The sequence below is a fragment of the Eleginops maclovinus genome, chromosome 10 (assembly GCF_036324505.1).
Source record: "Eleginops maclovinus isolate JMC-PN-2008 ecotype Puerto Natales chromosome 10, JC_Emac_rtc_rv5, whole genome shotgun sequence".
Classification (NCBI taxonomy): Eukaryota; Metazoa; Chordata; class Actinopteri; order Perciformes; family Eleginopidae; genus Eleginops; species Eleginops maclovinus.
Genome location: NC_086358.1, coordinates 21,244,950 through 21,269,362, shown reverse-complemented (window position 1 = coordinate 21,269,362; position 24,413 = coordinate 21,244,950). Strand labels below are relative to the sequence as shown.

The 24,413-nt window shown below is 42.6% G+C and overlaps 2 protein-coding genes and 1 long non-coding RNA gene across 3 annotated transcripts; 2 read left to right on the top strand and 1 right to left on the bottom strand.

Moving 5' to 3' along the window:
* Positions 1 to 4,350: 4,350 nt before the first annotated feature.
* Positions 4,351 to 6,058, top strand: LOC134871156 (uncharacterized). Its single transcript, XM_063893786.1, has 2 exons — positions 4,351 to 4,684; positions 4,909 to 6,058. Exons 1-2 carry the CDS (start codon positions 4,355 to 4,357, stop codon positions 5,659 to 5,661), a joined length of 1,083 nt encoding a protein of 360 aa, XP_063749856.1. The 5' UTR covers positions 4,351 to 4,354; the 3' UTR covers positions 5,662 to 6,058.
* Positions 6,059 to 6,168: 110 nt separating this feature from the next.
* On the bottom strand, positions 6,169 to 8,913 carry LOC134871051 (uncharacterized). Its single transcript, XM_063893639.1, has 4 exons — positions 8,747 to 8,913; positions 7,702 to 7,896; positions 7,506 to 7,591; positions 6,169 to 7,209 (listed from the first exon to the last, which is right to left on the bottom strand). Exons 1-4 carry the CDS (start codon positions 8,843 to 8,845, stop codon positions 6,255 to 6,257), a joined length of 1,335 nt encoding a protein of 444 aa, XP_063749709.1. The 5' UTR covers positions 8,846 to 8,913; the 3' UTR covers positions 6,169 to 6,254.
* Positions 8,914 to 9,098: 185 nt separating this feature from the next.
* Positions 9,099 to 10,536, top strand: LOC134871288 (uncharacterized). Its single transcript, XR_010166659.1, has 2 exons — positions 9,099 to 9,214; positions 10,198 to 10,536. It is a non-coding gene; the product is annotated as an uncharacterized LOC134871288 (long non-coding RNA).
* Positions 10,537 to 24,413: the final 13,877 nt, after the last annotated feature.

Here is a 24,413-nt window from a genome sequence, read left to right as displayed (position 1 = left end):
TGTTTGAGAAAAACTAACTAGTGAATGTTGTTAAATTAACCCGGATGTTGACAGTTACAGTTAAGTGAAGAAGAAGAAGACTTTTTTTTGCAAAAACACTTTATTACATGTTTAGTAAATGTACATTTGCCTCAAATAAAGTGCAATAAAAATCAATTTACCTAGAATAAATAAATTAAAAAGCTAAGCCTTAAAAACTTGTGTAAAGTGCAAATCCTCATTCACCACAGAACATACAATATCTTTATAACACCAACGTTGTTTGAAAACTTCCAAGTCCCCGATGTGTTTGTAAAAACGATGCTCTAGCCAGAGTCTGGCTCTAATGTTGCACAGACAGATTGCTTTTGCTTCTTGTCCCTTCCTGTTTTCCACTCTGTTCTTCCTACTTAGGTAGATAGCCATTTTAGCTTCACCAGAGAGGTAGTTTAGGAGCTGCCACTTTTCCTTGCTTGTCTTTTTGTATGGAGCCCCCATGATAAACACGCTCTCAGTAAAAGCTATACTAAAAAGACTAAAAACCAATGTTAAAAGAGAGAAGAAACCCGTGAGTCTCTGGCACTCTGTAAAAACATGGAAAACAGTCTCTCTAAAACCACAAAAGGGACAGTCGTTACCAACAGCAGGATTAATGATGGAAATAAAAGAATTGGAGGCGATAGGGCAGTGTAGAATTCTCCACTGGAGGTTGGCAGTACGTTTCTTTAAGGGGGGTTTGTCAGGGGCGGATCTACCGGGGTGGCATGGGGTGGCAACTGCCACCCTAAATGAAAGCCTTGCCACCCCTGCTGCCACCCCATGTGGCAGCAACGAGTTAAAAGAAAAGTTAACGTCAGTCTGACATTTACGAGCCGAGCGCAAATCTCAAATGTCCGACTGCAGTGAATGCAGCACGAGATAACGCCGAAAAAAGTAGGGCTGACCTCAAATAATCGATTAATCGTTGGTCGACCAAAAAAAATACTTGTCGACCAAATTCCATTGGTCGATTGGTCGCAGGGGAAAAAAGCCGCGTCTCGTCAAAGGGCTTCCGGGACTTTTAATTTGAAGGGCGTGACAAGAAAGACGTTAAACGGTTTTGATTTGTTTGACAAGGACAGCATCGACTTATTTGGCTATCATGTCTGGAAGGAGCTCTAAGATATGGGAGCATTTCGAAAAGGATAGAGATGACCCAAAGAGGGTTATATGCCAAATTTGCAGAAAAACATTTGCCTATCATTCGTCCACGACGAACATGATTTACCACCTCAAGAATGTAAGTAGCTTAGCCTACTAGCCTAGCTATCCTATGCGATGAAGTTAATGCAATTAGGCCTATTATAAATATATATAAATTATAAATAATACATTGAATTAATAAATAATGAATTAAGTACATTTAGTTTTGTCGCTAGTATTGGTAAGGCTAAATTATCCAGCTCACTGGTTAACTTATTATTTAAATCTCTACAGGCGCATCCACTTTATTGCAATCTAGCCCCCTCCACCTCCACGTCATCCTCATCATCCTCCTCATCCTCCTCATCATTAACGCAGCAGAAGCTCACAATGAAAGCCCCTCTGTCTGAAAAAAGGAAGAGAGACATAACTGACAAAATAGCTGACTTCATAGCGCTGGACATGCGACCTGTGAATATCGTCAGTGGTGAGGGATTTAAAGATCTAATTAATTGCCTCGAGCCCGGATACAGCCTGCCAAAACGTGAAACAGTGATGCACGCGATTACAAACAAATACAGCACAATAAAACAAACACTCCAGGGCAAGATCGATAACTGCAAAGCACTCAGCTTCACAACAGATGCATGGACATCTAACCAGATGGAAAGTTACATGACGGTCACAGCGCATTTTATTTCGGATAACTGGCAACTGCATTCATTCGTGCTGGAAACGAAAGAGTTGGGAGTGAGCCACACAGCTGTCAACATAGCAGAGCGACTCAGCGAAGTCATGGCAGACTTTAAAATCCCCGCGGAAAAAAGGGTCGCTCTTGTACATGACAATGCCGCGAACATGGTGCTGTGCGCCCATCAGTTAGCGCGTAACCCGTCCTGGGGTAACGTCCAAGGAGTTCGTTGCGCAGGGCACACTTTGCAGCTGTGCATCAATGCGGCTCTTAAAAAAGATCCCATTTGCCGTGTCATAGCAGCTGCCAGACGTCTTGTTGGACATTTTAAGAAAAGTGCCAAGGCTACAGCGGCTCTCACTGAAAAACAAACACAACAGAACGTGGTTGAACACAAACTCATCCAGGATGTCTCCACGAGATGGAACTCCACTCACTGCATGTTGGAGCGCCTTCTGGAACAGAGGTGGCCGGTCACCGCTGTACTTTCCGACCCCGTTACCACACACAGATCTGACCGCGATTTGGATCTCACCACGGTCCAATGGAGGATAACAGAAGACATAGTGTCGGTGTTGAAGCCGATGGTCACACTTACAGAGTTGCTTTCACAAGATCTTAATGCATCTCTCTCTGCCACGCTGCCCATGCTCATAAACATGAAAAGACGTCACCTGTTGCTGCGCGAGGATGACAGCGCGGCCGTGACAGCACTGAAGAAAACACTTGGTGAGGAAATTGACAAGAGGTGGGAGCTAAACAAGGAGCTGCAGTCCAGCATTTACATCAAAGCTGCTGTCTTGGACCCACGCTTTAAAAGCTTATCGTTTATGGAGGAAGAGAAACGCAACCAGGCATACACTACGGTGTTGGATTTAGCTGAGAGTCTATCTCCAGCAGAAGAGCCTGCCCAGACACAGCACGCCAGTGGGGACGACAACGAACCCGGGCCTGTACCACAGAAGAAAACAAAAAAGAATGAAAAGCAGGACGAAATATCCATGCTGATGGGTACAGATGAGGAGCTGCAGACAGAAGAACAGAACAATGAAATGAAATGGTACTTGGAGGATAAAACAAAAGTTGAGTCGGGACCGCTAGCATGGTGGCAAAAAAACGAGGAGCGTTACCCGAAGCTGGCCAGAGCAGCCATGCGTATTCACTCCATCCCATCCACGTCCACACCATCGGAGCGCATCTTCTCTAAGGCCGGCTTCATTGTTAGCAAGACGCGGAGTTCACTTCTCCCTGACAATGTGGACAAATTGGTCTTCCTTTCTCACAATTTGAGAAAACTCAGAGCCGAGGACAAATCACTGTGAGCTTCAGGTTTTTTATGCAAGTCTACCTCGTTGGTCTGTTAATCTGCACTGTCTGTTTCAAATTAGGCCTATTTATTAGTTTAGGGCTATTCATGTTTGCCTATTTTACAGCAATCATATTTTTTTTCGTTATGTACATTTCCAAAAGAAACGAAAATAATAATATGTTTTTTTTTTTAATTAGTTTAAGGCTGTATTATTATTTTTGGTTTTGTTGAATTGTTGCATCATCATTCAGTACGTGTGTGGCGCCTGTTTAAAATAAATAATCAGAATGTTCAAACTCCGTCTGTCTTTCTGCGAACGTCGGGTTTTTTTCTCACTCTCCGACTGAGAGAAGAACTTGTGTAGGCTATAGGCCTAGTGTTTAGATGAACCAGGAAACATTTTGTTAGTAGTCACACAAGGTTACTCCCGGCGTTAGTGGTAAATGTGAATAGATGCGGTAGCCGGGCATTAAAGGTAAAACTTCACAGATGTGTATCCCGGTCAAAATTGTAAAAAAAAAAAAAAAAAAAAAAAAAAAAAATTGGGGGGGGGGGGGGGGGGGGCGATTAGTCGATTAGTCGGAGTAAATGACGACCACTGGTCGACCAACAAAATCCTTGGTCGGGGACAGCCCTAGAAAAAAGTGTCTCTTCTAATAGCCTCGTTGCACGGTAACCGTAAATTCTACTTCCGCTGTTACTTGTATGCGCGTCTAAACTTCCGGTCGAACACTTCCGTGTTATGATAGCGTTTGACAGCTGGATACCGGTAACCGGCTTTTACTATTTAGAAGTGTACAATGAGTGTGTTCACAATAAAAGAAAGACGACTGACCTTTCAAAGGGTGGGGACATCGGCACTGCACTGTTGTGTACCTCAGTGTACGAATTCTTCGAGGTACAATAAGCTACTTTCCTTTCATTCATTTCCCGTTGACCCGGCGGTACGGGCCGAGTGGCTGAGGAGAATCCGAAGGGATAATTTCAGTCCGACGAAACATTCAAAGGTCTGCAGTAGGCACTTTAAAAGCACAGATTTTGTCGTGACAGCCGGGGGACTAAGAAAACTCCAAAAGGGATCAGTCCCTGTTCTGTTTTCTTGGAACGGGTTTGAGCTATCGGCACCTAGACCGAGTGTTTGGGAGAGGCGCCCGCGGCCAGATGTGGAGAGTCCCGATGTTTCTGACAACGAGATGGAAATCGCGGCTGTAGCTACTGACCACGACTACTCGGTGTTGCCACAAACGGTGATACGAGCAAGTGACTTGGTTGAGGACAACGAAGCCTTGCGTCGGAGGATTTTGGAGCTGGAACAGCAGATCGAGGGGCTACACCTGCGGCAGAGGTTTGGGTTACATCGTCTGACAGCGTCGGATGACAGCATTCGGTTCTACACCAGATTTGCATCCTACCAGCATTTCCAGGCATTTTGGAGACTTGTGGAGCCTGCCGTGAACAGCAAAATGGTGAGGATTACCAGCTCGAAAACCGCCTCAAACAGCAGCAGCAGTTCCCCTCAAACGGTAAGTGCAAGTGATAACTTGTCAAAGCAGAGTTGTGGATCTAATATAATGAAATTAGTCATTTTATTACTTAGGCCTATATCAGAAAACCAATGTTAAGTTAATCAATAAACTTAGCCTACTGAAGGTACAATGTTACAAAGGAACAATGTTACTTATTATAGTTACAATGTCAATGTTAAAGACAATGGCAAGTAAATATATATATTTACATTTTTCAACAGAAACTTCCAGCTGTTGACGAGCTACTGCTCTTCCTGATGTATCTATCAGTGGGTTTACATCTCAATGACCTTGCTGAGAGATTCAACATCCATCGCAGCACTGCAAGTCGGATTGTGTCTACTTGGACACAGTTCTTGTACACTTTGCTAGGAAGCAAGCGTCTTTGGCTCCCATCGGAAGTTGTCAGAGCTCACTTACCGCCTGAATTTGCTGCCTTTGCTGACACACAGGCAGTGTTTGACTGTACTGAGATTTTCTGTCAAACACCATCCTCTCTTCTCCTACAGTCTGAGGTGTTTTCTACCTACAAATCGCATCCAACACTCAAAGCGATGATTGGTATGGCACCACATGGTGCCATTACCTTTGTTTCAGGACTGTACGCAGGGTCCATAAGTGACCGAGAGATCTTTAAGCTTTCGGGGATCACAAAGCTGCTGAAGCCAGACATGGCAATAATGGTGGACAAAGGCTTCCGTGTGGATGACCTTGTTCCCTGTAAAGTGTACCGACCAGCCTTCCTCTCCAAAAACAAACAAATGAGTCGGGAGAATGTCAGGCAGACCCAGTCGATTGCACGTCTGAGAGTGCACGTGGAGAGGTGCATAAGGAGGGTAAAGGAAAACAAACTTTTTGACACCGAAATACCACTGTCTGTATGTGGAAACATTGAGCAGTTGTTCAGTGTTGCCTGCTTTCTGGTAAATTACCAGAACGGGCCACTAGTGAAGGCGTGGGCAATTCAGCAATGAATTGGGAGCACTTTCAATCAGTTCAATCAGCAGTTCTTACAATCAGTTAAAATGAATAGTTCTTTCAGTCAGTTCAAATGATCAGTTCTTTGAGTCAGTTCAAACGATCAGTTCTTTCAGTCAGTTATTGTTCATTTTTAGAAATCTATACAAAACCTGAACTGATCTTTATTGTTTGTTTGTGCAAATCTCTACCAGTGTAGAGGTTGTATTGTTCATTTTTAGAAATCTATACAAAACCTTTAAGACGTTGTAGACAGTTTCACCTCAGTGCTTCCAAGATGACCAAGTTGGTATCATATGTATTGTCCAGTTTTACATGGCTTTGAAAGTCTGCTTGTCTGTAAAGACTGTAGAAGACAACAAAACATACTAACCTAGCATTCTGTCACTTTAGCCCCAGTTGTTTGTAAAAATGAACAATGAAACCAGAACACTGATTTGCGTTATTGTATGGATTTGTAAAAATGAACAATGAAACCAGAATGAAAAAACTGATCTGTGTTTTTGTAAAGATGAACTATTAAAGTGAACAATAAGATCCAAACAAAAACATGTAACAACTGATTGAATGAACCACGGACTTTAAAACATCAGCCCAAGTAAAAATAAAAAAAGAAATAATCCCCCCTCTCCCGTATCACCCTTGCCACCTCAGGATCCCTATGGATACGCTGTACGAGAATGTCCTCCTCAGCAAAAACAATGAAATCGCACCATTCCATCCCAGTGAGTAACAGTTGACCTTGTACCTGCCAGTAGTAGCTGTGGCTATGTTTTAGTTTTAATGTGCCGCTCTGCATTTGCATATAGCTACAGTCCACATAACTGTTAACGTTGGGGCACTTGATCTCGACCAATCCAAATGGTGGGCTCTCAGTTGGATCGAACACCACACCATCGGGAGAGGATCCGAGCCAGGGTGCATCTGGGTGTATCACAAAGCCACATGGCCAGTAACTTACATTCTGGATTCTGCTATACTCCTGGATAGCAACTGGCTCCAGCGCCAGCCCCCTCTTCATTAAAGTGGTCTGAACCCCACCTTTGCGAATCCTCTCTGCCAGGTTCTCAGCAGAACTGTGCCCTCTCACATGGCACACCTCCCTGAACCTGGAAGATGTAAGCCTTGGTTTCCTGACATGGTACCACTCTACACTGTTGCTCTGCTCCCTCGTTGCAACTTCTATTTTCCTTGCCATATCCAAGGTTATGGCAAGGGACGTCAGCTGGTTCTGTTGTTGGTGGCTGCAAACAAAGTTACAGGTGGTTGGATCCAGCCTGTATCCATCCAAAGGCAGAGCTGGTGGAGTAGGGGTGTCCTGGTGACGAACTACTACCCGACTCAGTGGCACTGGATGTTGGTAGGAGATGGGGCTACCTTCCTGGACTGGTCCGTAGGCCGAATCAACAAGTGGAACATCGCTGCTTATTGCCATGGTGGTGATGAGTGGAGCAATGTCTGCAGTGAAGTCCTTGTATGCCTCATCTACTTTCAGGACATCTGGGTCTGGCAAGTCCCCTCGCACAGCCTTGTAGCGCTTACTCCTTAGGAAAATAAAGTTCATAGTTAAGAGAAGAAACAAATAACGCGCTGAAAACAAAACAAAAGGAAACATAGACAGCAGTAAACAAAGTTTTATACAACAATTAGGTACTAATTATCACTCCGCATTTTCCATAGAGAGAATTTCCAAGCCGTTGATTAACTGTTGCCTTTGTCTTCGTGCCTGTGGCTGAACCACACCCATGAATGAGGATATCCAAGAAAAACCTCACTTCCAAACCTCACACCTCACTCCCACTCATTTTATGTTGCTTAAACATATGACAGTAGATACTACCTTACACCATCTGCTACCGTGTACTGCCTGGACTTTGGCCGTGTTGAAATGATGACCATGTCACCTACTCTGCCTGGTTTCACACCCTGAAAACCATAACAAAATTATTAATTTAAGTAATTAAAACATAATTAACAAATATCATAGATTAACAAAGAAGGCTATCAATGTATGATTAGGTTCTAAGCATACTTACCATTGTTCTTGGTTTGTGCCATTGCTGCTCCGTTTCTGTGCAGCTAAGGACAGGAGGCACTGCCTTAAGATTGAGTGTGGAGTAGTGCGCCGTTTGATATAACAGCGCCACATTATGGTTACAGAGTGCTGTTCCGGCCACACAGGAACACTCTGCCACAGCAATCTGAACAGGTGAGCTGTTCTCAAAAGTCATCTATAAATCAAAAGAAAATGGCTTTAATGTCACATTTAAATCATTAAACTTAAATGTCTACTGTATAACAAAACCAAAAATGAGAAAGATGAGGGCAGGCTGACTTTTCAGGCTAGAGTAGGTCTGCAAAAAGTGCAACCTTTTTAGTTTATTACAGTACCTAAATTAAACACTTTAACAACGATTAACATTTGGTCTGAGCACATTCAAACAAGTAAGCCTGTCTCACGAATCTCTTAGATGGTTTTCCTTAAACTATACTATTAAATCAACGGTGTTAACATAGAACAGGTGATTATAGCCTAGGTTTACAGGTACAAAATCAGCTCTCACCTCATACTGACTGATGTACCCACCGTAGGTCTACACTTAGCCTAAACGCTCCAAAGAACAGGAGCAACAGCAACCCGTTTCTGGGGTAGTCATGAAAGCTACGCATGGGGTTGTGTCTTTAACTGCACTTATTTTCGTCTACATACAGCTTACCAAATCTAGCCACATAAATACCCCAGAATTGGACATGAACAGATGAGTTAAGACCATAGGTTAAGACACTTTTTCTCCCTACTCTGAGGTCGTGAGGCTTATCGTTTTTCCTCATCGACCTGAAACAAACAGCCCTGACGCTCACTCTCCCTGCTGGATCTTTATTTGAAACTGTGGGAATTCAACATCATACATGTTATTTTATACAAAACAATAATCTTACATCTTTCTAACATTGAAAAGTCGAGCAAAGACCACGTTAAATTATAAAAGTAAGTAAAGCTATTACCACAGTAATATCACTATGTAAGCGCTAATGTTAGCTATGTAGCTACAATAATATTGTGCCATAGTTACAACTTACCTTCATAATTGTCGATATAACTGGATAGGTACATTTTGTATCCCTTATCACGTTTGCTCTTCGGTGTAGAACTGCCCATCCGAACAAGTCGGTGGACATCTGAGATGGAAATGTTTGGGAGATCCTGCAGGCATCTAGTGTAGAAACTCGCCATGTTTGACGTTCACCGATATCACACCGGAAGTTTGGAAGCGCATACAGTAACAGCGGAAGTAGAATTTACGGTTACCGTGCAACGAGGCTATTCGAATGCAACCCAAGCGCTCTTAAGTGACGTGGTTGGTTACGTTCCTGTTGTTCATCTGTCCATCATCGTCTAAAGCCCGCCCTGGCAATCTGATTGGGCCAGGGCTACGTTCGGTTGGGACCCAGGCTAGCACCTGACTGCTTTCTTTTGAAAAGTGAGTGGCGCTAACGCGAAGTGAAGGAGCCAGGAGTCGCAAGGAGAGGACACACGGGAGGAAAGAGGTAAAACATTTGTTTTCTTTTCTTCAATAAATTAAATTGCTAGTATAGTTGTGCAGTGCTAGTATAGTTGTGATGCTGATTTTGAGATGATCCGCTTACTATACATGTAATCAGAGACGGTAATACTAGATTATCTTTGATGTAATGTTAGCTAGGTCTGATGCTAGTACTGTGTAAAGTAAGCTACAAAAGCTAATATTGATTCAACGTGTGTCAAGGAAAACATTGTAAAGTTACTTTGAATCATCTTACAGAAATGAAGAGGAAAGGTAGCATAAGCAGTTTTTTTTCACCAAAGCAAAAGTCGAGAGAAGCAGAAAATAAACAACTGAGCAATGTAGACGGAGGAGATGAGGTGGAAGAAGAGAGAAAAGATGAAGACGAGGTGGAAGGAGAGAGAGAAGGGCAACAGAAACGTGACAGAGATAGAATACAGGGCCAAGGTGACCAGGGACAGGAGGAGGTGGGAGAACACCGCAGCGAAGATATGGAGGAGGGAGAGCACCATCAAGATGAGGAGGTAGAAAGCGAGAGACAGGGCTCAGACAGTGAAAGGGAAAGGAGAGTGCCTGCTGAGCCATCACCAACGATCTCCAGTCGAGTTGGTCCACATGGTATGGAAACTGTTGCTGCATAGTACATAGTAGCCTACTTAGTTACATAAGAACAACAAATGACAAAAACGGACATTTTGCTATTAGGTGCATTTAAGAGACATTGCTTTGACTTCAAATAAATGTAATTATTAATGTTTGCTTGAATACGAATAATTGGGGAAATGTGTAAGTGTGAGAATGAGAATTAAACAAATTAACCTATAAATACTCTCCCAGGCTAAAATGTTAGTGTGTGTTAACACAGTCTGATTATTATAACTAATCAATGACAGTTCCAAATTGATAATGTTTTACTCGTTGTTATATTATTGTATAATTTGTTCAGAGGTAATGCTGTTTGAATCTTTCCTCCCCTCCAACTTCTAGACGTATCCAAGTCCAGGTGTGAGGTTCCAGTGCAGCCAGTGCGGGAGAGTTTCCCAAAGACACTCCAGGGAGGAGCCAGGAGAAGCTTCCGCAGCGACTGGTACAAATCTCATCCCTGGTTAGAATACTCACAATCTAAAGACGCATCTTACTGTTTTGCCTGTAGGCATTTTTCCCTTCCCGATGCTCCAAGGACTGTTTTCACCTCATTCGAGGGTTATCAAAACTGGAAAAAGGCTACAATGAAAGACAGTGGTTTCTGTTCTCATGCCAGATCTGAAAGCCATGTAAATGCAATGTTTGCATGGACAGAGAACAATAAAATGAAGGATAAAAATACCTCAATGTTTGGGCTAATGGATGAGCAAAAAAAGAGGCAGGTGGCTGAAAATCAATACTATATTAAAACATTAGCTGAAATTTTAGTTCTAACAGCCACAGAAAACATAGCACAGCGGGGTCACAGGGAGTCTCTCGATTCAGACAATAAAGGTGTTTTTCTGTCTATGTTAGACTTGCTGGGTAACCATAACCCCATCATCAAAAAAAGACTTGAACAACAAGCTAAAAATGCTAAATACACCAGTAAAACAATACAAAATGAAATACTTGAATGCTTGGCTGCAATGGTCAAAGAGGAAATAATCCAGGAAGTTAAGACAAGTAAGCAGTTTTCAGTTATTGTTGATGAAACGAAAGATCTTCAGAAAAAAGAGCAAATGTCATTTGTTCTGAGATATTTTTACAACGGTGTGGTTCATGAGAGCTTTCTGGAGTTTGAAGTGGCAGAACACCTGGATGCTGCTGCCTTGAGTGACAAAATGATATGCTTCCTTGAGAAGCATGGGCTAGAGTACAAGAAAAACCTTGTAGGCCAGGGCTACGATGGCGCGGCAGTGATGCGCGGGGCACATGCAGGTGTTCAAGCTAGAATAAAAGAAGTAGCCAAACATGCCTTCTATGTTCACTGCAGCGCACACTGCTTGAACTTAGTTATAGTAGACGCTGTAAAAAGTGTGGCAGATGCAGGAAAATTCTTCTCATTATTGGAACGACTGTATGTATTCATGTCTGGGTCCTATGTACATAACAAATGGCTGGAAGTTCAGCGGGAGATGTTTGATGGTGCACCAAGGGAACTCCAACGGCTAAGTGATACACGTTGGGCCTGTAGGCATATAGCATGTCGCAATGTTATGGACAGGTTGCCTGCAATAGTACAGGTGCTTGAAGAGATCGCATCTGAGAACCATCCACAAAGAGCTGTTGAAGCAAGAGGGATATTGGCTCAAATTGATCTGAATTTTGCTGGATCTCTTGTGCTGTTCAGAAAGGTCCTGAGTGACTCCAAATTTTTATCAGACATGCTCCAGTCTAAAACATTGGACCATGCTAAGGCTGTTGAACTTATTGAGGCACTTAAAGAGACACTGGTCCAGTACCGTAGTCAAGCCTCTTTTGAGGAAATGTGGAGTGAAACACTTGATTTATGTCAACGAAGTAACATTGATACAACTCAGCGAAAATCAAAGAGGCCAAGACAGACAACAAAGGTGCTTCAGGATACTGTCATCCTCTCCACCCTGGGACAGCATGTAGTTCCAGATAGCAAACACACTTTTTGTGTCTCTGTGTACTATCCAGTTCTGGATAACATGATTGGAGAAATAGGACGAAGATTTTCTAACACAAATTGTAACATCATGCAGGGTGTCCAGGCACTAAATCCGTCAAGTCCAACTTTTTTGAGAGAGGAGGCTGTGCTGTTATTGGCTGAAGCTTATGATTCAGATATTGAGGATCTCAAACACGAGTTACATCAGACGAGGAGATTACTAGACAGAAAAAAGGGGGAAAAGGAGAGTCCTACCACTCTAATGGAGTTCACTCAGTTGTTGGACCCATACCAGGATGTTTTTTATGAGTTGTTCAGGTTGTGCAAAATAGCGGTTGTTTTACCTGTGAGCAGTGCATCCTGTGAACGAAGTTTTTCATCTCTCAGGCTCATAAAGACATATTTGCGGTCTACTATGTCAGAAAAGAGACTATCGAGTTTGGCTGTACTCAGCATTGAATCAAAACGCACAAAAGCATTAGATCTAGATAAACTTGTGAAGCGTTTTGCTGAGCAACATGGAAATCGCCGCATTCAGCTGTTATAGGCATGACAACTTCACCCTTTTGTAACTCTGTGAGCCTTATTTTTTTTTTACTTTGTTTTTATTAGTATTCCTACAGTACAGTAGTGAAAAAGCTACCAGACATTGATAGCAAAATATATGTTAAGACAATTGTACAGAAATAGATAAACAAAAATAATAAATACATAAAATAAAACACACTTCACAGGAACAGGCCTCTAACCAGGGATGTGTCCATACAATTATTTTCCTTCTGTAGATATGTCTAGTTTCTTTAGTTATGTGTATACCATATATGCCATTTTAACCAGTTTCTTGCAAATAGTTTTTCTTTTATTTTCAATTTATATGGGAGCATTTCCATTTCTTTGATTTCCTCTACTAAAGATAGCCATTGTTTACGTTTTGGCCCATCTATTTTAAGCCAGTTCTTAGTTATAGCCTTCTTACTTGCTACTAAAAGAACCTTAAGTATTGGTCTTCTTTGATTACCAGTTCTTCTAGCTCCCCAAGGTATAGAACCCTACATAAAAATGGAATTGTGAAACATGTGTATGATTTGGAGGCATCTCACCACATTGTCTCCAGCACGTTTGTTGGGCTGAAAGTTGTCTGCTTGGAACTCTGTGAGCCTTTTGATGGAATAAAGCAGCTCAGATTGAAATGAATGAAGTGTCCCTTGTTGTTTAATAGTTCAAGCTACTTAGGGGAGTATGTGTTACTGCCACTCAACATCTGTGTCTTACCTTAATGCCTTTCCTGTGATAATGCCCCACCTATAGTAGTGTGACCACACTTCTATCTCCTATTAAGTGAGATCACATTGTATGGTAACTTATTCCTAATATGAACCGTTTCACCTGAAACCTCAAATGCAAGACATTGCATGAGATTAAGCTTGTCTGAATGAGTTTGTAAATGGCAGTCTGTGCCCTTATGTAGTGTGTGCGTGCATATATTTCTCATCAAACTGATAACTGTGATAAAATTCTCTAAATATACGTCTGCCACCCCTCAAAAGTTCCTGCCCCTCTCTCGCCACCCCATAAATATTTTTCTAGATCCGCCCCTGACTGTAGGTCCTCCTCTTCCAAGATGTACCTGGAGCCGTTATTCAGGTCAATTAATCATCTCCACTCACAATATAAGCAAACATGTGCAGCCAACGGCATCCAGCCTCTGTCAAGACAAGTGTTCAGTAACACCTTTAAAGAATTAAATCTGTCATTGTTCCATCCAAAGAAAGATCAATGTGACACTTGCTGTGCCTTCAAAGCCGGTAACATCGAGGCTGCTGTGTGGGAGGAACACTGCGTTAAGAAGGACGAGGCACGAGCAGAAAAGGAAAGCGACAAACAACTTGCAAATAACACCACCTTGGTTGCATGCATGGATCTGCAGGGCCTTCTCCTCTGCCCAAAGCTTCAAGCGTCTGCCCTCTACTTCAAAATGAAGCTCGGTGTCCATAATTTTACCATCTACAATATGGCATCACATGAAGCGACAAATTACCTTTGGCATGAGGGTGAGGGGGGGGTCTCTGCCAATGAGTTTGCCTCCTGCATTGTGGACTATCTTGAAACACACCCCACTTACACTGAATTCATTCTTTGGAGTGATGGGTGTGGTTATCAAAACCGAAACCTGGTCCTGAGCAATGCCCTCTTAAAGTTTGCCACTGAAAGAAAAAAGCAAGTGACGCAGAAGTACCTTCAAAGAGGCCACACACAGATGGAATGTGACTCGGTGCACAGTGTGATTGAAAGAAAATTGAGGAACCGAGATATACATGTTCCAGCTGAGTATGCTGCAGTCATTCGGGGAGCTCGTTCAAGTCCAAAACCATACGAGCTGAAGTATGTTGATTACAGCTTTTTCCAAGACTTCAGCAAAGTGAACATCTGCAAGTCAATTCGACCTGGTAGCAAAGTTGGCGATCCTACGGTGCATGACCTCCGAGCAGTCAGGTTTGTACATACTACTTTTTCATACATGAAACATTAGCCATATCATATTAAAATATTTTGTTTTAAAAATCTAAACTTGCTTTTGGTTCCCTCCTTTCTCTGTTCCCCAACACCCCTCTTTTCTTTCACCTCTCTATTAGATACAATGTGGATGGCAGTATGGAGTTCAAATTACTCCACTCCGACAACTGGCAACCCTTCACATCCCCATCCCTGAGGAAGACGTGTGTCAGCGTGGCCCCACTCTATACATCCCCCCAGAAAATTAAAGCACTGAAGTTCAAGCACCTTCAAGAACTGAAACATGTCTTACCGAAGGACTTTCATCCATTTTACGATGCACTTGACCATGAATGATGGTCAGCTCAACAAACAATTAACATACACACCACTATTGAACCTTATTTATGTATTTATTTATTTATTGATAAAAGCAAGTGTGGTTTTTCTGACTACCTAGATAAATGTGTTATTGATTAAAGAAATGTCAATAAATAGAACAAGTTATTGTTTATGTGCATGTTTTAAATGACTTGGTTTTATCTGTTGAACTCTTGGAATTCCTATCTGCTAATCTGACAGGAAAGACATGATTAAAATCTTGCATTTAGGCAAGTTGCTATTTTATAATTCCACCTGTAGTAGCAGTAGTGAGCCTAATTAGTCGTGCTTGAATCACCTGAAGAAGAAAAGGGAATAAACAGGAACGGGCTAACTGGAGTTTAGTGAAATGGCAGCTTCATTTTTCATTTTCTTTTCTGCAATACAGTGCCAAATAAATATCATTTTGATGATAGCCTGGTGAGACAATAGCTTTCCTTTACAGTAGGCCTAACTTTATTGCTAGAAAAAGTTTTCCCCTTGTCGCCTGAGACGTAGGTCTAGGAGTGGAGGAGTGACGTTAGACCTACCGTAATTCGTTTTTTTTGGCACGGTAGGTCTCGTTACAACCTCTGTCTAGCTTGTTAGCGTACTGATTCATTATCCCATAGTTAGCAGGAGACATAATTATGAAGGGACAATGAATCAGTTCACTGATTTTCATACTGACAAGATAAATAGGCTATGCTCAGTTTATTAAATAGCCTTAGGTTGGACGTAGGCTATTTAATAAACTTAGCGTAGCCTATTCATCTGTCAGTATGAAACGCGACTTGCCCATTCATGATCGGAAGAACGCGTATCGACCACCGTTACTGTAAAATATGCACGTATATCCATTTAAACTAGATTTTGGTAAAATGTGAACTATACCTTCACACTGGCAATATTACGATTATAATTAAAGATGACGTACCAAGTATGACAACGCTACGTTTAACTGCTTTGAAATTAGGGTGTTTTTTTCATTTCCTGAAAAGTAACCGTTTTGGATGTACGTGAGTTTCATCGGACAGCGACGATATGTCAACACTCCCACTTATGAGTGACTTGTATCCTGTACAGCTTTTAACAATCAGAATAAACCCAGAAATAAATCAAAACATTTTACAGTACATACAGTACTTAACATATTTACAGCTCATCAGACGCTTACACCAAACATGGCTCCTGAAAATTTCATCAGTGTAGTCAACCTTTTGTTCACATGGTGTCTCGCGTGTTCTGCACTCCTGCTTATCAAAACGGTTGAGAATCTTGTCAACATACCTCTGTTGTGACATTGTTACACAATCATCAGTCTGACTGAAGTCTATGCCTAGAAAATGCTTCAACCTGCCTAGGTCCTTCATCTTAAACCTGGTGGAAAGCATTGCCTTCACTTGCTCTAGACTTCTCATGTTATTCGCTGCGATGATAAGATCATCCACCCAAATGACTATAATCACCTTCCCTGCCTGCTTAGACTCTTTTGAGTATACACAATGATCCGCTGGGTTCTGTGTGAAGTTGTCATTTATCAAGCATTTCAAGGTTTCAAGGTTTCAAGGCTTTATTTGTCATATGCACAGCAGATACAGCGTATATGTTGGCAATGAAAATCTTATGTCGCGTGCTCCTCCAACAACTCAACATACATGGTGCAAATAACATAAATAAAATAGTGCAAAAAGAGAGAAGAATATTTACAATAACAACAATAAAGATTTGAGGATGTGAAATATATACATATGTGGAATACATTGAGAGCATTTAAATACTTTACACTGTTGAATGAGGAGGTATGGACAGATGCATATGTTATGTATAGCAGATATATATGGCAGATATGTACAATATATAGATATGTGTACTATAAACAGATATGTATGGCAGATGTGTATAATATATATGTATGTGTGTACTATAAACAGATGTGAGTAGACATTCACACAGCTCAGGAGTTCAGTAGTCTTATAGCCTGTGGTATAAAACTGTCTCTGAGTCTGGTGGTCTTGGTCCGGATGCTGCGGTACCGTCTGCCAGACGGCAGCAGACAGAACAGATTGTTGCTGGGGTGATGGGGGTCCTTTAATATCCTACCGGCCTTCTTCCTACACCGCTGGGTGTAGAGGTCCTCCATGGATGGCAGCTCCGTCCTGGTGATGTGCTGAGCAGTTTTCACCACCCTCTGTAGAGTCTTACGGTTGAGGGCGGTGCAACTGCCATACCAGGCGGTGATGCAGCCAGTCAGGATACTCTCGATGGTGCACCTGTAGAAGTTGCAGAGTATCCTGGAGTCCATGTTGAACTTCCGCAGCCTGCGGAGGAAGAAGAGCCGCTGTCGAGCCGTCTTGGATATGACCCTGGTGTGATGTGTCCATGTCAGGTCCTCACTGATGTTTACCCCGAGGAACCTGAAGCTGCTGACTCTCTCCACAGGAGTCCCGTCGATGGTGATGGGTGTGTGTGCCTCTCTCTGCCTCTTCCTGTAGTCCACAATCAGCTCCTTTGTTTTGCTGACGTTGAGATGGAGGTTGTTGTCCTGGCACCAAGATGTCAGGGCTCTGACCTCCTCTCTGTACGCCGTCTCGTCGCCGTCTGTGATCAGGCCGATGACGGTCGTGTCGTCAGCAAACTTGATGATGGTGTTGGAGCTGTGTGTGGCCACGCAGTCGTGCGTGAACAGGGAGTAGAGGAGAGGGCTGAGCACACAGCCCTGAGGGGCTCCGGTGTTGAGGGTCAAGGTGGAGGATGTGATGTTCCCCATCCGCACTGCCTGGGATCTGCCCGTCAGGAAGCTCATGATCCAGTCACAGAGGGCGCTGTTGAGCCCAAGGTCCCTGAGCTTAATGATGAGCTTGGAGGGCACAATGGTGTTGAATGCTGAACTGTAGTCAATGAACAGCATTCTCACATAAGTGTTCCTCTGGTCCAGGTGGGAGAGGGCAGTGTGGAGGGTGAGGGAGATGGCATCATCCGTGGACCTGTTTGCTCTGTAGGCAAACTGCATGGGGTCCAGTGAGTCAGGGAGGGAGGAGGTGATAAAAGTTTTGACTAACCGCTCAAAGGACTTCATGATGATGGAGGTGAGTGCAACTGGGCGGTAGTCATTGAGGCAGATGGGTTTTGTCTTTTTGGGGACAGGGACAATGATGGACTCTTTAAAGCATGTGGGGACTACAGACTGGAGCAGTGACCTATTGAAAATGTCTGTGAACACATCTGCCAGCTGAACTGCACACACCTTGAGAGCACGGCCAGGGATGCCATCAGGTCCCGGAGCCCTGTGTGCGTTGATCCTCTTCAGAGATCTACACACATCTGCACTGGTTAAAACCAGTGAGCAGGGATCCTGGGCCTTTGGTGCCTCCACAGCCGGGGGCTTCTCAAAGCGTGCATAAAATGTGTTCAGTTCATCTGGGAGAGATGCAGACACTTCCTCAGCACCACTCGTTGTCCTTTTGTAGTCTGTTATTGTTTTTAGTCCAGACCACATATTTCTGGCGTTGGAGCCCTTGTAGTTCGACTCCACCTTGTCCCTGTATTGTCTTTTCGCACTGCTAATAGCTCTCCGGAGTGCATACCTGGAATTCCTGTACTCATCCAAATCACCGCCGCTGTGCGCGATGGCCCGTGCTTTAAGTTTAGCTCGGACCTCGCCGTTTATCCAGGGCTTCTCATTTGGGAATGTCCGTACAGTAATCCGCGGCACGACGTCATCGATGCATTTGCCGATGTAGCAAATGACCGCGTCAGTGTGTGTGTTTATATCGTCCTCCTCAAACACACACCACTCCGTGATGCCAAAGCAGTGGCGGAGAGCAGAGTCAGACTGCTCGGACCAACGCTGCACTGTCCTTGTCACAGGTCGGTCCCTCTTCAGTCTCTGCCGGTAAACGGGGAGCAGAAGAAGAGATATGTGGTCTGACTTGCCGAAGGGGGGGCGGGGGAGGGCTTTATATCCATGCCGGAAAGGAGTGTAAACATGGTCCAGTGTATTTCCACCGCGCGTGGGGCAGCTGACGTGCTGATAGTATTTCGGCAGGACTTTCTTCATGTTGGCTCTGTTAAAATCCCCGGCCACAATAAATGCGGCCTCTGGCCGAGAAGTCTCTGTCCTGTCGATAATCCCATACAGCTCCTCCAGCGCTGTGTTGTTGTCAGCGTGCGGCGGAACATACACTGCTGTTAGAACAACAGATGTGAACTCCCTCGGCAGATAAAAAGGCCGGCATCAATGAGATGCTACATTTGTGTAGCATCTCATTCCAGTTACGCCCCGATTGCTTCAGACCATAAATAGACTTCTCTAATTTACACACTAGGTTTCCTCCCACTTTTTCGTAACCTTCAGGTTGATCCATGTAAATGTCTCGGTCTATGGGTGCATGTAGATACGCCGTCTTTACGTCCATTTGTTGTAGTACCAAGTTTTCTTGGGCTGCCTTTTGCATGACTACACGCACACTGGTCATATTGGCCGTGGGGGAGAATGTCTCACCATAATCTATCCCCACTCTCTGGCTATACCCCTTCGCCACAAATCTGGCCTTGTACTGCTCATGTCCATCACTATCCTCCTTAATAGAGTATACCCACCTACCTCCCACTGTCTTTCTGCCCTCTGGCAATTTGGTCAGGGTAAAGGTCTGGTTTTCCTCGAGTGACTGCATCTCGTCGTCCATTGCCCACTTCCATTTACCTGCCTGTGGTGATGCCATAGCCTGTTTAAAGGTCAGTGGCACACCACACACTGCTCAATAGCAATAGTCAATATTGGTGAGCGTACTATCATCATCACCACTATCTTCCTGAGTAGCGTAATCACAAAGATAACTCGGGGGCTTACGCTCTCTAGTGGGGTATCTCCCACTGCTTGGGGCCTGTGGCGTCACCCTGTGGTGCTCCTCACCATCATCTCCTGGGGATTGTGGACTGTCAGTCTGTACGTCTGTGCTCGTAGCACTGGGCTGTGATGTGTCTGTCTTCTCACTATTTTCAATGGGGTCAAATCCTAAGTCCTGAGTCTGAGTCTCACATGTGGTCTTTGTGATAAATTTGACCAATCTGTGCTTCTGCACTTTTCCCTTGGTGGGGTGGTAAACTAGAAAAGCGGGGCTGCCTTTGTCGTGCCCTACGAAGAGCCCCTTCTTACACCTCGGATCTAGTTTACCCTTGTCTTGATGGTACGCGTAACACTCTGACCCGAATTTGTGCATTTTAGCTAGATCACATTTCTTCCCTGTCAATGCTGTGTACGGTGTTGTACCAATGTGCTTGTTAAAGCATCGGTTTCTGGTGTAGGCTGCTTCCTGAACAGCATAATGCCATAGGGTCTTAGGTAATTTGCTGTCAATAAGCTTACACCTAGCCATCTCGAAGAGAGTGCGCCCCTCCCTCTCAGCTATCCCGTTCTGGTGTGGGGAGTAAGGACAGGACGTCTCATGTCTTATTCTGTTCTTACTTAGTAGTGACTTAAACTCTCTGCTAGTAAACTCGGTCCCGTTGTCTGACCGGATGCACTTCACACTGCCATAAGGCGCTACGTCAGCCAGAAACTTTTCAGTAGCCTGTACGGCATCACTCTTCGCTTTCAGAAAGTAAGTGAAAACTACTCCTGTGCACACATCTGTAAAAGATTGCATATACCTGTAACCATCAATTGAACCATTTGTCACTGGACCAGCTAGATCAGTGTTTACCAACTCAAGTGGTGTTTGCACCTTGTCAGTTGCATTTCTGTTTCTCGTCTGAGTAAACTTCCCCTCTATGCACACATGACATTCTTTGTCAGGCTTACGCTTTGCACCTTTAATGTGCATGCCTACGGTTACATCCTGCAGTTTCAGTATGTCATCATAGTTACAATGCCCCATAATTTCGTGCCAGGTTTGGATATCATGGCTAACATTGCACACATCATCTTCATCACACTCTGTTTGCAAGTAATACATTCTGTTACACACTTGAATGTTAAACCTTGCGCCGTTAGACGCCACAAGAACATTGTTACCTTCCTCGAAGAGTACCTTGGCACCATGTGCAGTGGCACATTTCACGGAGAAGAGTTCTTGTGGGAATGAAGGGATGTACAGGGCGTTCTTAAGAGTCAATGTACATCTGCGTCCTTCACTGTCGATGAGACACACCTGCGCGTTCACTGTAAAAAATCCAACTTGTATTTTTTTGGCCTAAACAGTATTTTTTGTTGGTAAAACTTGAAAATATAATTTATTGACATGTAAGGTAATAATGTTAGTAAGCACAACAAAACAAGACAGTTGTGTGCTCCAAAACAATTTGGTGAGTTGTTTATACTTAAATCCTTAAGTTGGGGTTCAATACAAGGGACAACAGTTCTGCCAACGCTTATGTCTTTGTTGTGAAATGCGGGAAAGGAAAGCCTACATCGTTATTGAGCCCGCGAAAGCCAACTGCCCTAGTTGATACTTTTCACTTGAAGCGTCATTCTGATTGTGCTGCTGCCTCGAGCTTGAGTCCACACAAGTCCACACAGGTAAGTTTTAACCAACCTTTAATTAAATTAAATTAAAATGATACGGGGAATGTAGTGGTTGTGTTGTGCAGTATGTTGTACGTCGTTTAATGGAGAAAGTGACCGACGCATTTTCAACATTTACTCAAAGCTTTTAGTCATTAGCGAAAGCTAGCGGCTAACCGATGCATTACTTAGCCGGGCAAATCCCATTAAATTAAAACAGGACAGACATGTTATCTTCTGATTTTTTATTCATGCTCGCTAACTTGTTACAGTAACAAGAGTAGGCTAGTCATTGGGGTATCAATGCTAACTCAAAATTGTGGTCGCAACATTAGCTGACATTTTATGCCATCTTTCAGAAGTGTTGGCAGTGTTACTACACGGTGGTAATGACAGTCATGCTCCGTCTCTGCTCCAGGACGGCAGCAGATGAGCAGGCTGGTTTAGTAAGGACAGAGAGGGCGCAAAGCCAGCCACAGGTTGCGGCTCGGGCCGCATCTGTGCAGTTACCCTACAGTCACACAAGCTACACGCTGTCTCTTGATGGGTGTCTCGGCGTGCCTAGCCTAGCCTACTCCTGGTTGTTTCTGTGAACGTTTGACACGGTGTATTGATAGTAGCATGCTAGTTCCTAGCATCTGCAACAGGTCACTTAGGGGTATCATCAAGTCACAAGAACGATGTTTTTGGATTTAAAAGTATTTATTTCTCGGCTCTTTTAACAAAATATATGAGATAAAATGCCAAACATATCAGATATATACAGAAATACGATGTCCTGAAGCGTTCTCCGCCATCTTGAATTATTTTCTTCGACTCGAGCAACCAACGTACATACGTCACGCTGCTTCACTACAGTCGCTTTGTCCTGTCGCTCAACTTTTGAATTTGCGTTACAACACGTTCATCTCAAAGACGAGTTCGTTTAGAATCTGCTGCAGGTCAACTTAAAGTCAATGATAATTTGCACTAGTCATAGTTGTACTGAATCACGTAACATTGAAATGCATTTAATTGACTGCTCTGTTTTATACTGACTGCTGACTTTTCATAACCTAAACTGTTGTGGGTCTTGGTTTGTTGAGTAGTGTCCTTAATTAATATACGTTAATTTTAATTCATCTTCGCAGCACAATGTATTAAAAATTCAAAATGGGACAGAATATTTTCTGTCAGTTTTGTCAACTCTAGTGTCCAGTCTACTGTTTTGTCATTAAATTGATAAAATGTTTAAAATTCCTACTGACTTCTTTATTAATCTCGTCGTCTTTTTTTTTTTTTTAAGATTGACATTAATGCAGTGCAAGTTCTGCAAATTCACCCACGCCGTTGAAGCTGTTCTTCTGAAACATTATCAACTGCATCACAGAGGTCCAACCTGGCCTTGCATCCACAGGGACTGCTGTTGCACTTTTAGAACAATTAGTGCTTTGAAATCACATATTTCAAGATTGCACAGGACTGTCCAAAGGCAACATAATTTATCATTTCATTGCTGGTTGTGTGAATACAAGGACATTTGCTGTAAAAAGAAAGTATTAATATCTGCAGCATCACCTTAGGCGCAGAGAGAAAGTGAGTTTGCCCATTCGTGGGGTGCAGCTTTGAAACCAACCTCCTACATAGGTTTACTGGACATACATCACGGAAACATAAAAACGATAATCTGAGAGATTTTCTGGAAAAGTCGGGTAGTTAATAAATTTTAGTTTTAATTTGACACAAAACCAGTTTTTGTTATGTTGAACCTTGAAGGGGGTAGTTTAATCAAACAATTGTCCTAGTTTGGATTCCAAAAAAAATGTAAAACCCCGATTGTGTACAGAATGTAGACCCAGGAAATTTCTTGAGCAAAAATTTAGTTCCCTTTTCCCCAAAAAGGCAATGTCTGCTACATGTGTGGGAAAAATGAAATTAAGGAAATTTTTGATAAAATTTAATGATATTTTGCCCTTTTCAAGTTTCTTTAATTGAAATTCAAAAAGAGGTTTTTGAAAAAAAAAATTTATTGAATTTAAAAGGAAGAGTTTTTTCCCCCGAGATAATTTAATATTGTGTTTAAAAAAAACCCCATAGGGTTAAAATAGAAAAGGCCCTTTTTCAACGATTATGGGGGAGAAAAGATTTTTCCCCCAGGGAGAAATTTCCCAATCATTAAAACCAATGGGGTTTTTTGTTCGCCCAGACTTCAAAAAAAGCCTTTGTTTATTTTTCCTTTTGAGTCGGTTATTGGGGGCTTTTATTGAATAGAGAAAAAGTTTTTGGAAAATTTTTTTTTCAGTGAAGAGTTACTCCGGGGAAATTTAAAAACCGCCCAAGTTGGTTTGTACTTTAAGCAAAAAAAACTTTTTGGGGAGAACGGGATCAGCTTATTGCATTAGGTCTTTACATAGAAAATTTTGTTTTGTGTAACCCATTGGGGCCATCGGGGAAAAAATTAAAAAGAAAAACTGCCCGGGGGAAAAATTTTTAAATTTTACCTAAATTTTTCCCTTTCCATTTTACACTTTTTCATCTGGGTTTTTTGGGGAAAGTCTTGTGTTTTAAAGGTTTTTGGGTTTTTGGGAAAAAAGTTTCTCTTTTTAAATTTAAAGGATTTAAAGTAATGGAACAAAGGGTGTCTTTTTTGAAAAACTTTTAACTCTATGTAAAAGGGTCATTTATTTTTTTGTCGTGCAGACAATTTAGGAGCTATGTTTGGGCCGGCTTTCGGGAAAAAGTTTCATGTAAAGTTTTTTTGTAGTTTTTGGGGTTTAACAAATCGGGTTTGATTTTAGAAATTTACTGCAATTTGTTTTTTTCGCTGGGCTCCGGAAAGAACAGCAAAATCCCTTTCTGCTACAATTTCCCATTTTAAAAATTTGTTCCCCCATGTAAATGGTTTTTTAAACCCGTGAATGTTTTTTTAAGAAAGATCTTCATATTTTCCCCTGCCAATTGGTTTTCTCCAATATTCCCATGTTTTCTTTGAAGGTGTTATTCCTTAAAAACTGTTTTGTTTCGGGAAAAAGTTTATTTTCAAAAGGCATATTATTTTGGGGACAGATGAATAGTGCTAAATTTTCTTTTCCCTTTTACAAATATTTGCAGGGGGGAATAAACCAAAGGCAAATTTCAAAAGCAAAATTTTTGAAAAGGGCGCATAGGTGGAAGGGCCCTTTAAAAAATTGGTCCTTGTTACGATTTCCCCCTTTTCTTTGGGAAAATTTAGCTTACCAAAACCAAAAAACCGCGGGGGGAAAA